The sequence below is a fragment of the Zonotrichia albicollis genome, chromosome Z (genome assembly GCF_047830755.1).
Source record: "Zonotrichia albicollis isolate bZonAlb1 chromosome Z, bZonAlb1.hap1, whole genome shotgun sequence".
Taxonomy (NCBI): Eukaryota; Metazoa; Chordata; class Aves; order Passeriformes; family Passerellidae; genus Zonotrichia; species Zonotrichia albicollis.
This window is the reverse complement of record NC_133860.1, coordinates 87,050,256-87,072,962: the sequence shown is the minus strand read 5'-3', so window position 1 is coordinate 87,072,962 and position 22,707 is coordinate 87,050,256. Positions and strand designations below refer to the sequence as shown.

General features: G+C 55.2%; 1 protein-coding gene across 3 annotated transcripts in view; it reads right to left on the bottom strand.

Moving 5' to 3' along the window:
• Window positions 1-20,120, bottom strand: part of FRMPD1 (FERM and PDZ domain containing 1) — a 32,792-nt gene extending 12,672 nt beyond the window's left edge. Inside the window, exons 1-9 of one of the 3 annotated variants that reach the window (XM_074533499.1) lie at window positions 19,986-20,120; window positions 13,175-13,301; window positions 12,039-12,397; window positions 11,472-11,629; window positions 10,016-10,118; window positions 9,899-9,944; window positions 7,683-7,790; window positions 3,079-3,174; window positions 1,364-1,489 (exon numbers count right to left, since the gene is read on the bottom strand). In XM_074533499.1, the coding sequence (XP_074389600.1) occupies window positions 1,364-1,489; window positions 3,079-3,174; window positions 7,683-7,790; window positions 9,899-9,944; window positions 10,016-10,118; window positions 11,472-11,613 (621 nt within the window). In that variant the 5' untranslated portion in view covers window positions 11,614-11,629; window positions 12,039-12,397; window positions 13,175-13,301; window positions 19,986-20,120. Of the gene's footprint in view, window positions 1-1,363; window positions 1,490-3,078; window positions 3,175-7,682; window positions 7,791-9,898; window positions 9,945-10,015; window positions 10,165-11,471; window positions 11,630-12,038; window positions 12,398-13,174; window positions 13,302-19,985 lie in introns of those variants that run through there. The other 2 variants (XM_074533498.1, XM_074533500.1) reach the window with 2 other exon arrangements.
• Between the last annotated feature and the right edge of the window lie 2,587 nt (window positions 20,121-22,707).

Genomic DNA, 22,707 nt, shown 5'->3' with positions numbered 1-22,707 from the left:
GGCTGTATGGAAATGCTGTAGGATTTGTATCTTGGACTGTATTGGTTAGTGAGAATCAGAATATTCAACACAGGAGATGATTTATGGTATTGGAACGTGAACCTCACATTCTTACTCTTCTCTGCTCTTACCCTTTTGCCCTCTTACCCCTTTTACTCTCTTACACTTTCACTCTCTTACCCTCTCATCCTCTTTCCCCCTCTTGTCTCGGGCCTGCTCTGAGCTGTGGCTGCAGCTCCCAGCAGGGCCCTGCACCCAGGCCCTTTGCAATAAACCCCAAATTCCAAGCCCAGAAGAAGATTTATTGTACTGTAACGGGAACCTTGCCCTCTGATCCTCTCTTTAATGCTCCCATTCTCTTTTTACCCCATTCTTGCCTTCTCTCCCTTTACCTCTCTCCCTCTTTGGGGCCTGGTCCGAGCTGTGGCTGCAGCTCCCAGCAGGGCCCTGCACCCAGGCCCTGTGCAATAAACCCCAAATCCCTGACCTGGCCTCAGAAATCTCTCATCCCCATCCATCCTAACCATCCCAAACCCCTGATGCTCCCACACAGACCACCATCCCTCCCTCCAGAGTGCACCATGAGCCTTTGCTCTGCAAACCCACAGGAATGGTTTAACCCCACGGGCAAGGGAATTGTGAAGATTGTCCTGAACAAACACAAGGAGACTTTGCTCGTGATTGTAACTTTATCTCTGATTCTTCTCCTGTTTTTTTCTTCTGCCTGCAGTAGCCCAGAAGCCCTTTGGCAGCAAGGCCTCACTTAAACACCCACAGATCCCAAACACTCACAGTGTCACCAGGACAGAGGCTCTGGGGCTGTGCGATTACAGCAGGGGAAGGGGCAGCCTGCTCTGCTTTGGAGCACAGTCATGAGACACAGCAGCCCTAAACAGACCCTGAATCATCCCTGTAATGTCAGCACAATGTCAAGGCTCTGAGCTATCCATCAGCACATTTTATTCTGGGCAGATCCCGCCCAGCAGAAATCCTCTGACCCGTGTGCCCAGTGCTGTGAGAGCACCAGCCCCTGAGGCAGGGCTGGGCTGGGAGATCCCTGTGCGTGCCTCTGCTCAGGGAGCTGTGAGCACAGAGGCCATGCACAAGCAGCCCTCTGCAGATGGGCTGATGTGACAGGGGGCACAAAGGATGTCTCTCCAGGCAACACCAGCCCAGGGGTGCTGCTGTGTGCGTGTGGGCACTCAGGCTGCTCCCAAAGTGCCTTCCCCAGGGCATGGGGTGTGAACGCCATGGCAGAGGTGGATGGCAGCACTGGGGACAAGGGTTTACCCCTCTGGTGACCCCTGTGCCCTCGCTGCCCTCTCTGCAGTGGGGCTGTGGGACACACAGGGGCCCTGCTCACCTGAGCAATGAGCTCCTCCTCGTGCAGCAGGTGGATCTTGGCCAGGTTGTACTGCTCCTCCAGCACCAGGGCGAAGTGGGCGATGCTGCGGATGGACAGCTTCTCCTGCAGGGTCAGCACGATGTCCTGGCAGGGCACAGGGCCACACAGAGCTCAGCTGGGCCCCAGCCCTGCCTGCAGGGCTGCCACTGCCCGAGCCCGGCCTGCAGAGCTGCGGGGGCAGACACAGGCACAGCACCACCACCCCAGAACAAGGTGGGCCAGCTGCAGACCCCAAGGTGTCACGGGAATCAGACCCATCTCTGGAGCTGCCTGTGCTGAGCTGCCTCACTCTCACAGCTTTGGGTGGTGGGGAGCACCTTCTGCCCCCCTGAGTGACAGAAACACCCCAGGTGTTTGCTGTGTTTGTCATTCTTGCTTTCTAGAACTCTGCAACATTTTGGATCCCTGGAAGTGTCCCAGGCCAGGCTGGACAGGGCTGGAAGCAAATGAGATGTGTTCCTGCCCAAGGTAGGAGGTTGGAACTGGTCTCTAAGGTCCCTTCCAACCCAAATCTGTCTGTGATTCTGTGATTTGTGAAAAAAAACCTAAAAAGAACTTGTGAAGAACACTTCTCTCCAATAAACAAGAATTTGAGACTGGAATTGTAAAAATCCTACCACATCTGACTGAAATTGGTGTTTCACTTTGTATTAGAGAATTCTGTCAACATTTTAACTGTTATGGAAGTAACGAGGTTTACTTTTGGCAAGAAGAAAATATCACCTCAGGCTTGACTGAGCACAAATTGAAACAGAAGCCCTTGGGCTCACTCCAGCCTTTTGAGGCAAGCGAAAATGTTTGACTCACCTCAGTTTTAAGCCAGCGTGTCTCAAAACACAGAGGAATTTCAGGAAACACCTGACTTGGGAAGCATTTCACTCATTTAGATATTTCTGGAGGGCAATTGTGAGGGCAGCTCTCAAAAAGTGGGAAAATGTATTCCATGTCAGAGCTGAGCAACTCAAGCCAAAGACGAAGAGCTAATCCATCCTTTAGAAATTAAACCCTTGGGGAACAGGCATTCAAATATCTCTTTACAACTCTCCTTTCCTTTCTACCTCCTTGCTTTATTTCACTACTTCATTTTTCTAGACCCTGCAAGTCAAAAGACTTGCAGACACTTACTTGCCTGAGAGACCACAATGGTTTTGTGAAGCTTGAAGGAGCTAGACAAACTCCTCCTTTTCTGAGGAAAGTTTTCACTGCTCGATAAATGAAATCTCTTGGTGTTTCCCTTTGATATACTTTCAGCCTGATAGCCCCAGAATGCCTGTCCATCGTGAGTCTCTCCCACAGCATCTGCACCATGCAGGACACCAGCTGTCCTTTAGGTAATTTATGACCTCCAGCCACTGGCCATGGCCAAATCCTGCCACGTCCAGCATCAACCCTGAGCAGCTCCAACGCTCAGGCCAGCAAAGCTGGGGGTGTGCAAGGCTGTGTCCAAGCATAGCAGCTCAGGAGGATCATTCCCTGTGTGCTGCTCTGGCCCCTGAGGGGCTGGATCAGCTCTTGTGTCTGCAGAGGGGGCATGCTTACAGTGCAGAACGGGGCTGGAGCTCAGAGCCCCAGCCCAGCCAGCAGTGCTCAGTGCAGCTGGGGGGCTGCAAGGGCCCAACCTGCAGCTGATGGGCCGGGCTGGGGGGGTGGGAGCAGCCTGCAGAGCTCCTTACCTTCACCGTGGTGCTGCTCTCAAAGCGGAACGCCTTGGTCTGCCCGTTCTCCAGGTACACCTTGAGCACGTTGGGCATGAACAGGAGGGAGCTGCCCTGCAGAGCAAGAGCAGCAGCTGCACCCTGGGGCACCCAGCCTGCGGGCCCAGGAAAACCCTCCCTGCCTTGGCAGCCCTCTCCCCCAGCACATGATCAGGGTTTGCTCCTGATGATGGCTCTGAGACAGAGCACAAACTCTCCATTCTGATTTAGGTGAAATGTACATCTTTGAGTCTGTGGCTGGAAAACATATCTATGTAGCCTGACTGCAAAAGCCTAGGCTCAGGGAAACTGCTTCAGTGAAGGACAGAGAGAAGGGGGGAGACAGATGGTGATAGAGAGAGACAGAGACTGCTGTGAGAGCAGGCCAGCCTGACCTAGGAACTCTTCCTGATATAGAACAACCAGCAGCAAATGTCACGGAAATTCATAAAAATGAATATGTATGTATGACCCTATTGTGAAATTGTATGCATATATATTTGAGAGGGGGATTAAAAGGGACCTGGAGTTCCCAGAATTACACATGGCTTTTAAGGATACCAATCTCCACATGTGTCCAGCGTTGTAAAAAGCATCTTGCCATCAGCCAGCAGCGCCCAGGCTGAGAGCAGACCCCGATGCCACAGGAGCCTGGCAAACACACAGTGCTGCCTCCACCGGCCCTGCCCCAGCATCTGCAACCCTGGCACATCCCAAAGCAGCAGGGGATGCCACCTGAGTGTCCTGAGATGGGTCCCAAACATGTGGCACAGGACAGGACACCCTCAGTGGTGGATGAGGAGGCGCCCTGCTCTGAGGCTGGCTGTTAGGGTACACCCAGGGCTAAGCAGCCTTGTTGTTTCCATTAGGATTAGGGCTGGGATTAGTGGATTTGAGGTTTCACAGTCCTGTTAGGAGGGTGGTGAGTCATAGGGGGAAGGCTAGGGCTAAGTTTATAGATCGTTGGGTGGTTGGGGTAAATGTGCAGGGTGGCAGTCCTAGAAGGTTAACGAGTAGAAGGAAGATTAGGAGGGATGTTAAAATTAGGGCTCATTTGTGTCATTTTTTGTCTAGGGGTATTATTAGTTGTTTTGTGACTAGGTTGATAAACCACAGCTGGAGGGTTAGTAATTCATCGATTGTCTAGAGAGGGTGGTAAGAGAGCTGGGAATGTTATTGAGATGAGGATTAGTGGGATTCCTAGGAAGGATGGGCTAGAAAGTCGGCCGAAGGAGTTTAAGTTCACGGCCAGGTTCAGGAGTAGTGCTTGGAGCGATGGGTGGTTTGCTAGAGGGGCCTTCCCTGCCAGTGCCACCATCCCTGGCTGCTCAGGGCTCACCCTCCACCCTGGAGCTCCCACTCTGCCTGTCTGCCTCACGTGCTTGGGCCAGCACGCTGCTCCCACCACCTAAAGGCTCTGTCTCCTTGCCAAGAGACCCTCACGGCTGAGAACGGCGCTTCTAAGATGGTCTCTCTGTGTTTCACTCGCTGTGCCTCACCTTACAGACCTCACAGCCCTCCAGACAGACAGCCCACAGCCCCTGAAGTGCTGCCAGAGCCAACACGAAACACTTCTGAATGCCATCCTCACTCCTCACTCTCACAGCCATTCTGGGGCTCAAGCTGCCTGCAGTCACCACCGAGGGAAAACAAGAGAACGCTGCTGCTCTTCTTCTAGCCCAAATTCTGGGCTCTTTACTTGCCCAAACACATCGCCACTCTCTGGGCAGATCCAACCACCCAGCTGGCACCATTGTATTTTCTGGAAAAAATTTTTCTTAGGATTTTTTCTCCTGGGAAGCTGAGAAGCCTCAGAGGAAAAGGAAAACATTCTTTTATTTGCTCCTTTCGTGTTTTACTGCTTTAGAATGTAGTTGAAGAGATTGATTATCCAACGTGTGAATTGTTTTTACTTAATGACTAATCACTGCTTAGCTGTGTCAGACTCTGAGGAGATAAGTTTTCATTAGTATCTTGTTAAGCCTTTTGTAAGTATCCTTTCTCTATTCTTTAGTAGAGTTTTAGTATATATAGTTATATATATATATTAATATATATTTTAATATAATATAGTAACATATTATTTCAATTATTATATCATTTAGATATAATAGAATGATAAATTAGCCTCCTAAGAACATGGAGTCAAATTCATCCTATTATTATATTATAATTATTATATAATTTAGATATAATAAAATGATAAATCAGCCTTCTAGGAACATGGAGTCAAATTCATCCTTTCTTGCCACGGGGGACCCCACAAACACCACACCAGAGCCCCCTGAGGCTCCTCTCTTTCTGTCAGAGGCTGTTCCCACTTAACCCTTCCTCTCCCGTGCCCTTCCCGTGCCCTGGCTCACGCTGTCCCCGGGGCACTGCCCGGGATGTGGAATCCATCACCGGCCCGGCAGAAGGCAGGAAAGCAGCGAGGCTCATCAACAATTCATGTTCCAGCCGGCAGGGTCGGGTTTCAGCTGCAGAACCAGCCGCAAGGATCACTTAGCCCCTGCTCCATTAGGATGACAAGAGCTGTGTATTTACTGAAACTGGAGGCTGCACGCCTTTCAGGGCCATAATGCCCATTTTGGCTGCCTGAGTGCGTCAGCCCAGGAAAGGAGAGCGGCCCTAAAGCACTCAGGGCTGCCGTGGTGCAGAGTGCTTTTCCAGAAAGGAATCATAAATATGCAACAAATTTATTTACCCTTCCTTTGTGCTAATACCTCACTGCTCAAAACAGGTTACACATCCAGATGGCGAAAAGGGAACCTAACACCAGGGACCCCAGCACCTGAATTAATTTTCCTGCCTTTGTGCTGTCATTAATTTAATGGCAATCTAAACACTGACCGTGTCCCTGCTGTGCACTTGCTGAGGTCTGATCAGCTCAGACAATGCTGGCAGAGGCTTTAGGGCAGCTCAGGGTGCAGCATTTCCTCCACAGGTGCCTTCTCTAGGCAATGACAAGAGGTCCTTTCCCAGACCCACTGGGACCCACCCTGCCATGTGCTGGGGAAGATGAGACAGGAAAGCCTTACCAATATGATTGCCTGGCAAAAGATTTTGGGAATATAGAAACTATAAGAGAGATGGAAATGAAGGCAAGCTTTGAGATACCTCAGTTACTGAACAACTGGAAAACAATGATGTGGTAGCTGAAGGCGATCCCCCTTTGATGGAACAACACCCTCTGCCTGCAGACAGGCCCAAGGGTCAGAGCAGACCCTGCAGCTTGGCAGAAGGGCCCAAAGAGGAGTTTGTAGGGTTTAACATGTAACACAAGATGGTGATGTAATTATTCTTATAGGCTGTGTGGAAATGCTATAGGATTTGTATCTTGTACTGGATTGGTTAGTGAGAATCAGAATATTCAACACAGAAGATTTATTGTATTGGAACGAGAACTTTGCTCTCTTACCCCTTTTACTCTCTTACCCTCTCATCCTCTCCCACTCTCTTCTCTGAGGCCTGCTCCAGCTGTGGCTGCAGCTCCCAGCAGGGCCCTGCGCCCAGGCCCTTTGCAATAAACCCCAAATTCCAAGCCCAGAAAAAGATTTATTGTACTGTAACGGGAACCTTGCCCTCTGATCCTCTCTTTAACGCTCCCATTCTCTTTTTACCCCATTCTTGCCTTCTCTCCCTTTACCTCTCTCCCTCTTTGGGGCCTGGTCCGAGCTGTGGCTGCAGCTCCCAGCTGGGCCCTGCGCCCAGGCCCTTTGCAATAAACCCCAAATCCCAGCAGGGCCCTGCGCCCAGGCCCTGTGCAATAAACCCCAAATCCCAGCAGGGCCCTGCGCTTGGCCCTTTGCAATAAACCCCAATCTGAGGCCCAGATCTCTGGCTCCAGAGATCTCTCACCTCCATCCATCCCCACCATCCCACCCCCTGACACTCCTACCCCCTGGCTGTGGGGCTGTCACACATCGAAGTTTTAACGTAAAAATAGAAGCTTCCAGGACAATAATCACCGGCTTCCCCAGGTCGCCCGGGCCCACCTAAGAGTGATTATCGCCTCCACGATTACATCTGTCGAGATAACCGACGGCGCCACCCTGATACATGTGAATACACGGCTTCCCTGGAGTAGACTGACAACATCGAGACACCTGGACTGAGCCTTTGTCCACCTCTGCGCATGCAAAGCCTCGGTGATGCATGCGAAGAGACACAAAGAACATTCGGTCATCTCTGCCTCGGGCAGGATAAACTGTCCAAGAGCTCGCTGAGCAAGGCAGCATTTGTGAACTGACTCAGAGGTCAGAGCCATGTGTTCACCCAGTGCCAATCCCGGGCTCGACGCTGACTCTTTGGCTGTGGTGGTTTTGACAACCGAACTTCGGTCTCACAGACAAATTAATAAATCTTTGCTAAATTTTCTTATACGTTTGGCTCACGATTTGATAATTTATAACACCATTCATCCGAGTAAGCACATCCAAGGCAAAGCCCCGCAGGTGCCAGTGCTTCCTCCGCGCCCCGATCAGCCCTGGCCGCAGCAGAGAGCGGCTGTCGGGACCAGGGCAGGGCAGGGGGCACAGCGAGCCTGAGCCCCCTGCCCGGGCAGAGCCCCGCGCCGCGCTGACCTGCGAGTGTCCGTTCAGCAGCACCTCCTCCGCGAACCGCACTTTGACCGGGTTGGTTTTCAGCCTCGCCCTCTTCTCCTCGGTGAGGAACGACGACTTGGGGCCGCCCTGCAACGACAGCGGGGCTGGGTTGGAGCAGGGCAGGGCAGGGCCGTGCGGGGCTGCTCACCTGCGCTGCCCGCACACACCTGGAGCTGCGTCCCAGGGAGCCCCCGCGCTCCCGGCCCCTTCGCACCTTGCTCCAGATTGCAATGCAAGGTGTTTTCCATCCCCATCTGTACGGCAGATTACCTTTGTCAGCTGGGCAGTTTGCCTTATCTCTCTCTTTGAGTGACCACATTCACACCTCCCTCGGGAGGGGACGTTGCTGATAACAGCTACTGAATGTCACTGCATGGCTGATAAGAACTATAACATCCCATTGGGAGATGTGAGCCCAGGGGAGGAGCCAAGCATTGCTACCCAGATATAATCCAGGGGGAGGAGCCAAGCATTGCTGCCCAGATATAACCCAGGGGGAGGAGCCAAGCATTGCTACCCAGATATAATCCAGGGGGAGGAGCCAAGCATTGCTACCCAGATATAATCCAGGGGGAGGAGCCAAGCATTGCTACCCAGATATAACCCAGGGGGAGGAGCCAAGCATTGCTGCCCAGATATAACCCAGGGGGAGGAGCCAAGCATTGCTACCCAGATATAATCCAGGGGGAGGAGCCAAGCATTGCTACCCAGATATAACCCAGGGGGAGGGGCCAAGCATTGCTACCCAGATATAATCCAGAGGGAGGAGCCAAGCATTGCTACTCAGATATAATCCAGGGGGAGGAGCCGAGCATTGCTGCCCAGATATAACCCAGGGGGAGGAGCCAAGCATTGCTACCCAGATATAACCCAGGGGAAGGAGCCAAGCATTGCTACCCAGATATAACCCAGAGGGAGGAGCCAAGCATTGCTACCCAGATATAACCCAGAGGGAGGAGCCAAGCATTGCTACCCAGATATAATCCAGGGGGAGGAGCCAAGCATTGCTACCCAGATATAATCCAGAGGTTTTTGAGACACCAGCACGGCTTCTCCACGGGATTCCCCACAGGAACAGCAGCTGTCTCTCCTCCCACTGGATCTTCAGAGGAAGAATACATTCTTCTCTACAGATCCCCCTGCTCCAACAGAACCACCCCTGACACTGCAGGAGGGCTGAGCCACAATTCCAATGGGACTGCCACCAACACCCTGACCCACAGGGTGTCAGGTTGGGTTCTGACTCTGTCACTGTTGTCCTAGTGCACTGCATTGTTCATTTTATCCTTTTTTTTTCCTTCCCTATTAAAGAACAGTTATTTCCTGCTCCCATATTTTTGCCTGAGAGCCCCTTAATTTAAAATTTATAGCAATTAGGAGGGGTGGGGAGGGTCTACAGTCTCCATTTCAGGAGAGGCTCCTGCCTTCCTTAGCAGACTCCTGTCTTTCCAAACCAAGACAGACCTGCTGGGCAGCTGCTGCAGCCAGCGGACACTGTGTGCCAAGTGCCAGTGTCACTCTGCCAGTGTCACCGCACGGGGACCAACTGCTGTGCCCAGGTGTCCCCCCCACACTGGGACCCCACAGAACAGAGGATGGCACTGGGCTGCACCCAACCCAGCACAGAGAGAGCCTGGTAGTGATGGACAGACCCTGCCCGCCCTGCTGGGCTGCCCGGAGTGCTCAAACCACCCACGGCCACCAAGGATGGGATTGCTGTCACCAAGGATGTGGACACTGCTGTCACACGGCCTTGCTGTCACCACGGTATGGTCCATCAGGCTCAGGTGTGCTCAGGAACACTGCACAAACACCCTGTAAAGCATGGTGGTCCCCCAGAGCAGCAGCAGAGCCCCTCAGTGTCCCTCCAGGTAGAGCGAATCCTTCACCTGTCAAAGTGCCTGTGTCGCCTGCCCCAGCCCCACCCTGCCCTGGGAACAGGAGATAGGGGCACAGACCGGGATTTGGAAGGCGCCCCTGAGCCCTCCGGGCATCCCGGAGCCCAGCAGGGCACACGGGGCAGAGCCCGTTCCTGCCGCCCGTGCCACCGCACCCGGGGCTGCTGCAGCCGTGCCCGCCCTGCCCAGGGCTGGCTATGGCACCGAGGATGCTCAGGGCACCCCCGCGGCCCTGACCAGCCCCTGCCAGCCCAGCCACCCCTGCCCGTGCCCGGGAGCCGAGGAAGGGTCACTCACGGCCGTGCAGCGCAGGACGGTCAGCAGCAGCTCGTCACCAGCGTCCCTGCAGGGGGACACACGGTCAGCGCGGGGACACCGAGGCCCCGGGGACACGGGGACATGTGTGTGACACACCTGATGAGGCTGGCGGCCCGCTCCACCGACAGGCCCTCCACCGTGCTGGAGTTGATCATGATGAGCTGGTCCCCGGGCTGCAGCTTGCCGTCAGCTGTGCTCCCTGCAGAACGGAGCGGAGCGGGGTGAGGCACGGGGAGCCCGACCGCCTGCCAGGGCAAAGAGCTGCTCACCCCGCGGAAACAGCCCTCTGAGATCAACAGCACTGCCAGAAATCACCACAATCACCCTCCAAGATCAGCACCACCCCACAGAAAACCTTTGAGATCACCCCCACACTGCAGAAACCCTTTGAGATCACCACCACAGCACAGAAACCTTCTGAGATCACCACCACACTGCAGGAACCCTCCAAGGTCACCTCCCAGCACCTGCTGCCCTCAAGAACCAGCTGGCTGGCAAAATAAAAGGGGCTGAAGGGCACTGGGGGCTGATGCCACCTGGTGTGTCCCTGCCTGTGTCCTTGTCCCCCTACCTGAGCCTCCCTGTGCCCGTGGAGAACCCCCCAGGATCTGTCCCCTTGTCACAGCCCACCACACTGGGAACCAAGCAGCCATGGGATCCCACCAGCAAAGGGCTGGCTCAGAAGGACAGGTTTTCTGTGTTTCAGGTTTAGTAAACTGAAGGGCAGGTTTCTTTGTGCCTCATCTTTAGTAAAATATTGGCTCTTTCTGATTAGGAGAAGAGAGAAGCACAGCAGAAAAAAACCCTCTTCGTACTCCCCACAGCTCTCAGGTAATTCCACATGGGAAGGGGCACAAAGAGAAGTGGGAGTGACAGAGGGTCCCTGACCTGGTCCAGAGCCCAGCCAGCCCCCAAACAGAGGGCTGACACCCACACCAACAGGTGAAAACTGCGTGGTTTTGTGCACACATTAAAAAAAAACAAACAAAAAACAACCCAGAATGACAGGTTTTGAGTTACACCCATCCCTTCTATAGCTAAATATCAATCTGGTTGATTTCAGGACTGCCTGCATCCAGCAGCAAAGCCCTGTGTCACGGGGCTGAAAGCCCAGGGTCTGTTCAGATCACCATGGCCACAGTGGAGTAAGATGAAATTCTCTGAGATAAGATTAAATTCTTCCTCTGAATTTCAGATAAAACACTAGGAAGGACTTTGAGCAGCTCTATGCATCAGGAAGGCCAGCAGTGAGAGAGCACAGGTGAGGGACACGTGGGGACACTGACACTGGCCCCAGACTGGGAGATGGGACAAGTCCTGGTGCCCCTGGAGGCGAGCTCAGGGCTCTCACACCAACAGAAACCAAAGCCAGCAGCTCATGCCCACACCAACAGAACCCACAGCCCTGCCTGCAGTCAGTCTGTCCATCCCACAATAACAGAACCCACAGCCCTGCCTGCAGTCAGTCTGTCCATCCCACAATAACAGAACCCACAGTCCTGCCTGCAGTCCGTCCATCCCTCCATCCCCTGGTGCTCTGTCATCCCCACACCTGCAGTGACGGAGGCGATGGTCAGCGGCAGCCCGGGGCAGATCTCAAAGCCGTAATGCTGCAGCACCAGGTCCTTGTACACGGTCACCGTCACCTTGGCCCGGCTTGGGGGCTGCCCTGCACTGTCCCCAGCGCTGTCCATTGCTGCCACGCTGCCCCTGGGCCACCAGAACACACAGTTAGACAGGACACAACCACAGACAGCTTGTCCAAGGATGCACGCTGTGCCTGCTGCCCAGGGGCTGCCCCAGGGCTCTGCAGGAGGCTGTGAGCACAGCTCAGCCCAGCCCAGCGGTCACACAGAAGGAGAGAAGGTCACACAGGTGTGCCCCAGCACAAGGCATTGCCTCCACCCACAGGGAGCAGCAGCACCTTCACCCAGCGAGGCAGCACGGGAGCTCTGGGCCATCCACTCAGCCCATGGGTATCCACTCTGTGCCCACTCTGTGTCCACTCCACCCTAATGTCACTCCCAGGCCCCAGGGAAGGAGAGCAGCCTTGGGCCAGGGTCCCTGGCAATGCAGCCCAAGCCAAAACGCGGGCCCACAGAGAGAAGCATGAGCCCACCTTCAGGAAGAGCCAGTTCCAGTGGAGCACTGCTGCCTTTCCTCCTCACAAAACCCCAGCAGAGCACGGCAGGAACGGCAGCCCCTGGCAGCCAGGGGGGTTGCTCACAAACTGCTGCTGCTGTTGTGTTTCTGTGAGCGCATTTCCCAAGGACAGACACAGCGAGCAGGCCGCGCAGGCTGCGCAGGCCGCGCCAGCCCCAGGGGCGGCCTCTGCCCCAAGGTGCTCCCTCCACAGACCCCACTCACCTGGGCAGGCTGTCCCGAGAGCGATGAAGCCATTTTGCTACCATTTGCTCTATTCTACATGCTTTTCGTGTATGGATTAAGCTAGTCTCCAAATCTCCCATTTACCTGGAACTGACAGAAATCACAGGGAAACGGTGACTGGGGAATTCTTCTGGGCAGCTTTCAGCACTGCCAACACTAACCCACAACCCATTACAAGATATTACAAGACATTACATGATATTACATGACTTTACATGATATTACATCATATTAAATTATATTAAATGATATTAAATTATATTAAACTACATTAAACAATATTAAACTATAATAAATTATATTAAACTATATTAAATTATATTAAACTCAAAAAGATCAGCTGGCACGCTGTGGAGAGCAGGGCTCTGGCAGAGGGTGACACCTGTTGTGACACTCAGGGCACCCCCTGCTCACCCGGCCTCCCCTGCCCGGTGCTTTTGGTCACTTGTGTCGTGGTCACACTGCGTTACCCTTCCATGGCACACAGTGATGCCACCATCCCTCTCCCAAGGATTTCATGGCTCCAGGGGCTTCTTTTGGAGGGGCATGGGCTGGGTGAGCTTCCCACCCACAAAGTGAGCCTGGCAGACCATGAGTCCTCAGTGAAAGCAGGAATTGGTTTGATACTAACTGCAGAGCTCAGTGGTACCTGCACACCCCAGCAACGTGCCCTGCAGGGCAATGCACTACCCTGCAGCCATGCACCACTGCCATGCACCACTGCCAGCCCTCCGAGCTCCAGCCCTGGGAATAACCGTGGGCTGGGGCACAGCCCGACACAAAATGAAACAAATTGTGCCTCTATCTGCCAGAATCCATGAGGAGAATCAGCTCCCTGTGTTTCACTCCCGGAACTGCTGTATCCACCTTTCACAGGGTGCCTCTGGCCAGCCCGGGAGCTCCGCACGTCCTGGCCTCCTCCCCGGTGTCCTCTGCTGGGGCTGGACGCTCTGTGCCTCAGGAACATGCTGGGACAGCGGGCTGCTGCTCCATGCTGCAACACAAACAGCAGAGACTGAACCTACGCACAGCAGAGACGGCTGGAAGTGCAGAAATGAGGAGCAAAAAAAATATGTCGCAACAAAAAATGGGTCCTGTTGCACTCAACACCTTCCCAGGCCTTAGAACTGCCCCAGCTCACACTTTCCAACCAGGAAGGGAGGGCAGGACTCACATTTGATGGTGAGCTCCTCACAGGGAGCCACTCCAGCCTGCTCAGAACATGGGGGGAATTCAGCCCTTCAGCAGTTCTGGCACTGGGCACTTTCCTCCTCATACAGCACAATTCACCCTGTCCCTCCAGCCACGCAGCTCTTGAGAGGCACCTCTGGCCACAAATGGGGGCCCTGTGATCCACTGTGCCCCCAGAAATCAGAGCTGAGGGATGGCACTGTGACCCCTCCTCAGGGAAATGGGGACCCTGTGATCCAGCTGTGACTCCAGAGATCAGGTGCCTCCTCAGCACCTCCAGCTGCAGCTCCAGCTCTCACCTCTTCCCCTTCTCTCTGCGGAAAAGACAGATTTTCTGTCTGGCCTTTACAAGAGGGAATTCCCAGGCAAAATCTCTTAACCCTTAGGACAAGGAGGAAAGCCTGCAGAACAAGCACAAACATTTAAAACCCCCAGATGGAGCACTGAGGAAAGAAAACCTGCTCTCCTTTCAGGACACTGCAGCGTTTGGGCCAAACAACAGGTGTGCTGGCAGCCAGGCAGGTGTTTCCCTAAAACAATGCACAGCTCCAGGAGCAGCCCCGGTCCCCTCAGCATCCTCGGGGCACAGGGAGCGGAGCGGGACAGGTCTCGGGATCTTCTGCTGCTCACAGTGACCCCGAAATGTGTCACAAAGTCTCTGTTCCCAGCCTGGGGCTCAAAGAAGGAGTCAGAGCTCTTCATTTCTCGGTCTCAAGGTTGTTTGTTGTTCCTTGTCTATAAAATTCTTTCTCCTGCCCTGCCCAGGTCCGTCCAGCAGGACAGTCAGAGGCACCCTGCCTGCCCCAGGGCAGTGTTATCTTTTTATACTAAAAACTACATGTAAAATATTTACAGTTACTTCCCAATACCCATCACCTGTGTTAGACAGTGAGCTTCTACTCTAAACCAATCCCAAAGTGCCAACATCACCCAGAAGATGGAAGCCAAGAAGAAGAAGGAGAAAGGCTGGACATGCCCAGATTCCTCCATCTTGCCCCTGAACCCCCATTCTAAAAACCCCAAAATCTATTTTCCACCCTGTGATAAATTCACTGTCATTCTACTTAATTTGTCGTGGCTTGCAGATCATCTGAGGTTGGTAACTTGCTCCACGGGTCATAATCAAACTCACAGGGGCATTTTGGGCTCTGAGCCAGGATCTCTGAGCCCCCTGGCAGGGTCTGGGCTGCTCGGGACAGACAGAGGGATGTCCTGGCTCCTGACAGACAGGGCCACCCAGGTGTCACCTGTGCCAGCCTGGGATGTGCCAGGGCTCCCCCCTGGCCCTGTGCAGCTGTTTCTGTGCCAAGCCCCTGAGCACAGCCCTGAGCAGCTGGAGCTGGCTCTGTCCCTCACAGAGCTCCTCACAGGGAGCTGTGAGCCCACGGGGAATCTCATGGCCTCCTGGCCCTTTGGAGAGCCACAGCTCAGTGTCTGGAAGGAACCCCAGTGGGTGTCCCTGGGTTTTCAGGAGCAAAGCAGACCTGAAGGTCAGGGCTCACTCCAGAGCCATGTGGCAGCCCGGTCAGGACATGCACATCACAGCTATGACCAGCAAGGAAAAACCAAACCCACTCCCAAGGAGAGTAATTCAACATTTCATGGAAGGTATTAATTCATCAAACTGAATTTTTTTGGATGGGCACAAGTCTTCCTGGTACTTCAGATATGACATGTTTGCTTTAAGGTGTTGTCTCCCAGCAGACAAGGCAGCAGGAGCAGCAGCACCCGTGCACCCACTGACAGAGAAATGCCTGGTGAGATGCTGCCACGAGCTGCTGTGAAGCTCTGGATGCTGTTCCCCTGTCCCTTCACCCACAGGAGCTCCTGGCAGCGCTGCTCGTGGTGTTTGCCACCAGCAGGGAGCTGCTGGGCTCTGCCCGAGCAGGAACTTACCCATGGACAGCAGAGACGGCTGGAAAGGGCCCCGGAGCAGCCCTGGGAGGAGAAACTTGGGGTGCTGGTGGGTGAGAGCTGTCCCTGCCCTGGCCATGTGTGCTGGGAGCCAGAAGCCCCCTGTGCTGCCTGAGCCCCCAGCGTGGGCATTCTGCCCCCCTGCCCCGCTCAGGTGAGACCCCGCCTGCAGAGCTGCCTCCGGCCCCCAGGCCCAGCACAGGAAGGACGTGGAGCTGCTGCAGCCAGGCCAGAGCAGGCATCTGTTTGATCAGAGGGCTGGAACACCTCTGCTGTGAGGAAAGGCTGGCAGAGCTGGGGCTGTTCAGGCTGGAGAAAGGAAGGCTTTGGAGAGACCTCAGAGCCCCTTCCAGCACCCAAAGGGAACTCACAAGACACGTGGGGACAGATTTCTAGCAGGGCCTGTAGTGACAGGACACGGGATGATGGGTTCAAAGTAAAAGAGGCAGATTGCGGCTGCACATGAGCAAAAAGCAATGTACAATGAGGGTGGGGAGGCCCTGGCATGGAGCAGCTCTGGTGCCCAAGGCCAGCTTGGATGGGGTTTGGAGCAGCAGGGACAGTGGGAGTTGTCCCTTCCCATGGCAGGGGGCTGGGTTGGATGGCCTCTAAACCTCCCTGCCGTCCCAAGCCATGCTGTGGTGCCGTGGTGTCCCCTCCTGTGTCTCTGTGACACAGGCCCACCCTGTGCAGCCCCAGGAGGGGCAGGGCTGGTCTCTGGTCCCTGCACAGCCAGCCCAGGGTCAGCACAGCCCCGTGCTGCGGGCAGGAGGCAAAGCTGAGCTCCTTCCTGACCAGCGCGGCCTGAGCTGCACCAGAGCCTCTCCTGGCACGGCCCGGCCGCTCTGCAGCAGAGCTCTTGAAGGTCAGCCAGGTCTGGGGAGGCACCAGCACGGAGCAGAACCCAGCCACCTTCCCACAGAGCTCCTGGAGATGCTCCTGGGATGCAGCCAGGGAGAGCTGAGCCACAGAGCAGGGACAGAGCCCCCGTGGCACCCTGTGCTCACACCACGGGGTGTGCGCGTGCAGGGAGCAAAGTTACTGCCAAAAGAGAAATGTAAACAAGGAAACAGAATAACAGGTTTACAGAATAAACAGGTTAACTGAATAACGCCTCAACAGTGTGGGGTGGCTTTTGTTTTGTTGGTTTTTTTGGTTTTTTTTATTGTAGGGATTGTTTGTTTGTTTTAGTTTTGTTTGTTTGGTTTTTGTGCCTGTGGAGCTCAGCACTCTGGAGTATCCCCATGCCCTTCCTGACAGTTTTTCCTCCACAGAGGAAAAACTCAAGTTCAATTAAAAGCATTGTTGCTTTTTATAACTACCTGAGAATCAGATTTCTGCCTTATAAACAAATGCTACCAGGAAAACAAAAAACAAAAAACAAACAAAAAAAAAAAAAAAACTAAAACCAAACTAAAACAAAACAAAAAAAATCCAAAAACAAGCAAGAAAAGAAAAAGGAAAAAAGGAAAAATGGAAAAGGGAAAAGAAAAAAGACAAAAGGAAAAAGGAAAAAGGAAAAAGAAAAAAGAAAAAAGGAAAAAGGAAAAAGGAAAAAGGAAAAAGAAAAAAGAAAAAAGAAAAAAGAAAAAAGAAAAAAGAAAAAAGAAAAAGAAAAAAGAAAAAAGAAAAAAGAAAAAAATAAAAAAAGAAAAAAGAAAAAAGAAAAAAGACCCAAGCCAAACAAAAAAAACCTTAACCACACAAAAAACCCCTACAACTACCCCCATGCTCCATCCAGCCATCCAGCTGCTGTAAATCAAGAGCAGCCGGCAAGAGAATTTGGCCCTCGTCATCCCAGGGAGGCAGGAGAGATTCTGAGAGATTCTGCACCTGCACTGTCCTCTCCCAGCTGACCCTGGTGAGGTTTCACACAGGCACCCTGTGGCCCCCAGAGAGCAGAATGAGCTCTGCAATGTGAGTTTCTGGGCACGCAGAGACCCCAGGCAGCAAACAGAAGAGGTTTCAGCAGAGGCCACGCGTGCTGGGCTGGCTGGGGCACGAGGGGAGAGGCAGGAACAGCTTTGTGCAGGGCGCACACAAACCGGAGGAAACGATAGACAGAACGTTCAAGGTGGAAAGGAGGAAAATCAATACTTCCCTCTTGAGCAGCTTTCACTCCTAAAAATAGCCTGAGGTGGAAGTGTGTGAAGACTTTCCTTCCCCCTGCAGCTCCATCTCCCTGGACGAGGGCTGCCAGCACACAGGGCACGTTTCCTCCTGCCCCACAGCTCCTTCCCATGGAGCCCTCTGCAATGCCCCCAAGCCCTTCCCGGGACCCTCCACTGGGGAAAAACTCCAGTTCAGAGCAGTTCCTGCACATCTGTCAGTGGAGGAGATCTCAGCAGTGCTGGGAAGCAGCTTCGGCGTGGCCTTTGGGCAAATGTCAGGAAAGGAGGAACAGGACAAAGGGGAAAACACCTGCACTTAAGAAATATTGATTCGGGAATGTCATGCCACACACAGAGGCACATCAGAGGAGCACAGAGCTTCTCCCTAGCTCTGGAAACACAGGCTGTCCACAAAGAGGGAGAGCCCAGAGCACTGAGCAGCATTAAGCACCTGCTTGACAGCAGATTGCTCAGCAAGAATTTAGAGGGTAATTCACTAAACCTTATGGGAGCGAAACCCAGGATGCATTAGCCAGCAGCACACGTGGAAACCTGTGCCATCTGCCTGCTCCTGAGGGCTGCACCAGGCAGGGCAGAGGGTTTGCCATGTCCCTGCTGTCCCTCTCAATGTGCCCTTGCCTTGGCCTTCCCACCCAGAGTGGCCCCAGAGGTTCCTCAGGGGCCTGGTCAGGTCAGTTCACAGATGGGGGAAACGAGGCATGGGCCTCTCCAGCCAGAGTCAGCTGGAATTGAAGCACGGGGGGTTAAATGATGCCTGCAGAGTTGTGTCATTTCCAGCCTGGATTTCTCTCAGGTTGTACAACAGCTCTCCCAACATCTGTCTCTCTGCCTCGCTGCAGAGAGCCCCACTTGGGAGCAAGAACAGAATCACGGAAAGAGATAAAGTGAAGGAAATGGTTCACTGAGGGCTCCCTCTCCTACACGATTGCCATTTCCGCCTCTGGATCTGCTGAATCTCCTGGGCCAGCAGCTCTGCTCCTCTGGAACAGAGCTCCGTGGCTAATGCAGAGCTAATGTTCCATTCCACAGCCCCTTCGGACCACTCAGGCTCATCTCACACACCCCACCGGCACCTCGGGTGCCACCCAGGCCTGCCCGGGAGCCGAAACTTCAGGAAGCTTCCCAGGAATGGAGCAAACACACCTGAGACAAGGAGCCAGAGGAGCTGAGAGCTGTCAGTAGCAACGCACGATGCTCGGGAGACCAGAGCACCGAGCACACCTGGAATGGGTGACCTGGGCAGGTGCGATCCCAGTGCCCGGAGAGCAGGGTGAGCGCCACGAACGGCGCAAGGCTGATTTGGGCAGGGGTGTGAGCCCCCAGAGCTGATTTGGGCAGGGGTACCAGCCCCCAGCGCTGCTTTGGGCAGGGGTGTGAGCCCCCAGAGCTGCTTTGGGCAGGGGTACGAGCCCCCAGAGCTGCTTTGGGCAGGGGTGTGAGCCCCCAGAGCTGATTTGGGCAGGGGTGTGAGCCCCCAGAGCTGCTTTGGGCAGGGGTGTGAGCCCCCAGAGCTGATTTGGGCAGGGGTGTGAGCCCCCAGAGCTGATTTGGGCAGGGGTACGAGCCCCCAGAGCTGATTTGGGCAGGGGTACGAGCCACCAGAGCTGCTTTGGGCAGGGGTACGAGGCCCCAGAGCTGCTTTGGGCAGGGGTACCAGCCCCCAGAGCTGCTTTGGGCAGGGGTACGAGGCCCCAGAGCTGCTGTGGGCAGGGGTACCTGCCCCCAGAGTTGCTGTGGGCAGGGGTACCAGCCCCCAGAGCTGCTTTGGGCAGGGGTACCAGCCACCAGCGCTGCTTTGGGCAGGGGTACCAGCCACCAGAGCTGCTGTGGGCAGGGGTACCAGCCACCAGCGCTGCTTTGGGCAGGGGTACCAGCCCCCAGAGCTGCTTTGGGCAGGGGTACCAGCCCCCAGAGCTGCTTTGAGCAGGAGTACGAGCCCCCAGCCCCGCCGGAGCCCGCCCTGCCCGTCGGCGCCGCTCCGGAGCTCCGAGCCCCGGCTGCCCGCACGGAACCCCGACACCCGCGCGGTGAAATCGCTCTGCTCCCCGCAGCTCCAAACTTCTCGCACAATATTCCCTCCCATCTGGTTAAAAAGCCCAAAATCCTGGCTGTGAATCCAACTGCTGAGAAGTGCGCGGAGGTTTTTTGCTCGCGGATTTTGTTATTAGAGTGGGGCGCACGTGTGTGGTTTCCTCGCACCGACAAGGAAACCAGCCCACGGCGTTTGGGGCAGGATCGGACAGAAACCGCTAAATCATCGCCCAACGCGCGGAGAAGCGGACGGAGCTCCCGGCCCCGAACGGGACACGCGCGGAGGGAGCGGGACAGGGCGGCACCGGCACCTCCCGACGGCGCGGACCGGACCGGACCGGACCGGCCGCGAACCCCGGCGGCACCGGAGCGGAGCGGACCCCGCGCCCACCCCGAGCGAGCCCCGTTACCTGCGGCCGGGAGCGCAGCGATGCCGCGCCCGCGGGGCACCGGCGGCTTCTCAATGACAGCGGCGGGGCCCGCCCCCGGGAGCCGCCCCCGGGAGCCGCCCCCGCATCCCCGCACCCCCGCACCCGGCACCGGGGGGCTCGGCCCGCATGCCCACACCCTGCATCCCCGCATCCCGCACTCCGTCCCAGTGGGCTCGGACGGGATCCCGCACCCTGCATCCCGCACCCCGCACCGCCGGATCGCCCTGGACAGAGGGGACAGCCGGGAGGGGCTGGGGGACAGCACAGACAGCGCTGGGCTCTGCCACACGAGCAGGGTGACCCTGTGCCCCCAGCCCTGCCACTGCCTGGCCCCCAGCCTCCCCACGCCTGCTCTCCCCAAACCCCATCAATGCCCGAATTTTCCTGCATTCAGATCCTGCAGCGAGCCCTGAGCAACCCTGAATGTGCCCCACGGCTTGTCCTGTGCCCGCGCTGATGGTCCCAAGCGTGTGCAGGGGTTGACCTCTACGGACAGATGTCATCCCTGGAATACAGGGCTGAGTCTCTCGGGGACAGCTGTGGACGGGATGTCCCTTGCTCCGAGTCCCCAGTTTGTGTTCCCAGCTCCCTCTGTGTCCCTGGGCTCCCCGGGCAGGGATGGAGGGAGCGGGCGAGGCCCGATGTTATTTGGGGTCCCACCTTGTCACCCCCGGTATTATTTGGGGTCCCGCCCTGTCACCCCGGGTGTTATTTGGGGTCCCACTTTGTCACCCCGGGTGTTATTTGGGGTCCCACCTTGTCACCCTGGGTGTTATTTGGGGTCCCACTTTGTCACCCCGCGTGTTATTTGGGGTCCCGCCCTGTCACCCCGGGCGTTATTTGGGGTCCCGCTTGTTGTGCAGTGTGCGAGACAAAGGTAAAAGAACGGGCTTAGCAGGGAAAGGAGGGAGATAAGTGCGGCTGCCGGGGCTATGTCTTGCTTAGTCAGTTCTTGAATGATAAGTCATTTGGGCAGGAATCCTGTCAGGGGAGGGAGCCCAGCAAGGGAGAGCAGGGTTAGGAGTAGTATTGCGTTCAGGGACGGAATTTCGTCCATGCAGTTATTAGGGTACACGGCTTTAGGACTTTGATTGCCTTTAGGGTGAGGAAAACAGTTGCAGTTCTTACAGCGTACAGGTAGAATTTGAGGAGGGGGAGTTTAGCGTTGTAGATAATAACGACTGCTATTCAGCCTAGGTGGGAGATGGAAGGAAAGGCTACGATTTTTGGGATTTGTGTTTGGCTTAGTCCTATTCATCTCCCTAGGGCTGCTGAGAGGATAGAACAGCCGGGATCCCGCGTCGCCCCCCAGCCGCTCGGTGCCAAGGGCACGGACAGACGGACACGGAGCCCGCATGCCCCGCTCAGCCCTTCCTTCCTTCCTGCCCTGGCCGCCAAGGTGCCCTCCGTGCCCGCCCTAGCGCGGCTGCCCCGAGCATCGATCGGGCTCTGCGCACAAACACCAACGGGGGACGGGGCTCCTCTCCCCTGCCCCTCTTCCAGGAACCGCTCCTCTCCCAAAACGGCTCGCCCGCAGAAATCACGGTTATTTTTCTCCCCTGCTGACGCGAGAACTAAGTTTGGCACCTTTCAGGAGCAGCGCTAGCCTGTGGTCGCTGAAATTGACAAAGAAATGGGGTTGAGGCCTGACATCTGAAATTAATGCAACATTAAACAGTGCTCAGAAAAAGGCTTTGCATCAGTTGCTGATTCATGCAGCTTCCCTTGGAAACTGCATCACATCTCCCCTCCCTCGTGGCCCTGGGTGATGTTTTCAAAGCCATCCACACAGGAAGCAGATGCTTAATTAAAAAAGAAATAAAGCCCTGGTTGTTTGTCCTGGAGGTGAATACTGGTACCCACTAGCAAGAGACATCTGAAGCCTGTGCTGACCTACAAAACACGAAATTTGGGCCTGTGTGGGGTGGAGCTGGGCGCTGGTTGCCTTGCCTCTGAGCAGTTGCAGTTCCAGAGGCGCGGGGAACAATAACTCAAAAAGTTACAGGACATTTTGTCTCCAAGCAGCATTCATCACCACTCACGCTTGGACCCTGTCACAGCTGCCCTGGGAAACATTTCAGAACCGCTTGGGAAGTTACAGCTTGTGGCTGCTGACATGCCAAGCTCTGTCCACGCAGGATGGAACCTCTGGCAGCTCTCAGTTTGTGAGCTGAGCCTGTGGGCACACTCAGCTCCACGTCCTGCAGCCCAGATGACACCAATGGAATGACTGGGATTAAGGACCTGGACAGGATTAAGGGCCTGGAAAGGATTAAGGACCTGGGGAACTCTGCAGAGGTGCAGTTGTGAAGGAGGAAATCCCTCCACAGCCCACAGCAAAACACCAGCCCCTCTGGAGCCCCTCGTGCACAGGTCCTGGGGCTCCCTGGCCTCTGTGCTCAGGGTTTTGGTGCCTTCAGGAGCAGCCCCAGCTCCAGGCACGTTTCCACGGGGTGAGGCTGCAGACAGGGCCCAGCAGCCCCCTCTCCTCTGCTCTGCTGCATGCCTGAGGGGTTCTGGTTCTGCTCACCACCAAGGCCAGCACACAGAACCTGCTGAGGACACCACAAGTCTCGCCCACCCTCGGCACTGGTGCAGCAGCTGCTGTGGTTACGGGTCACAGTTTCTGTGGGCTCACCTTTCCTCTTGTCTCTGTCCCTCCCTGGATCACAGGAGAAGGGGTGAAAATTCTGAAACATTT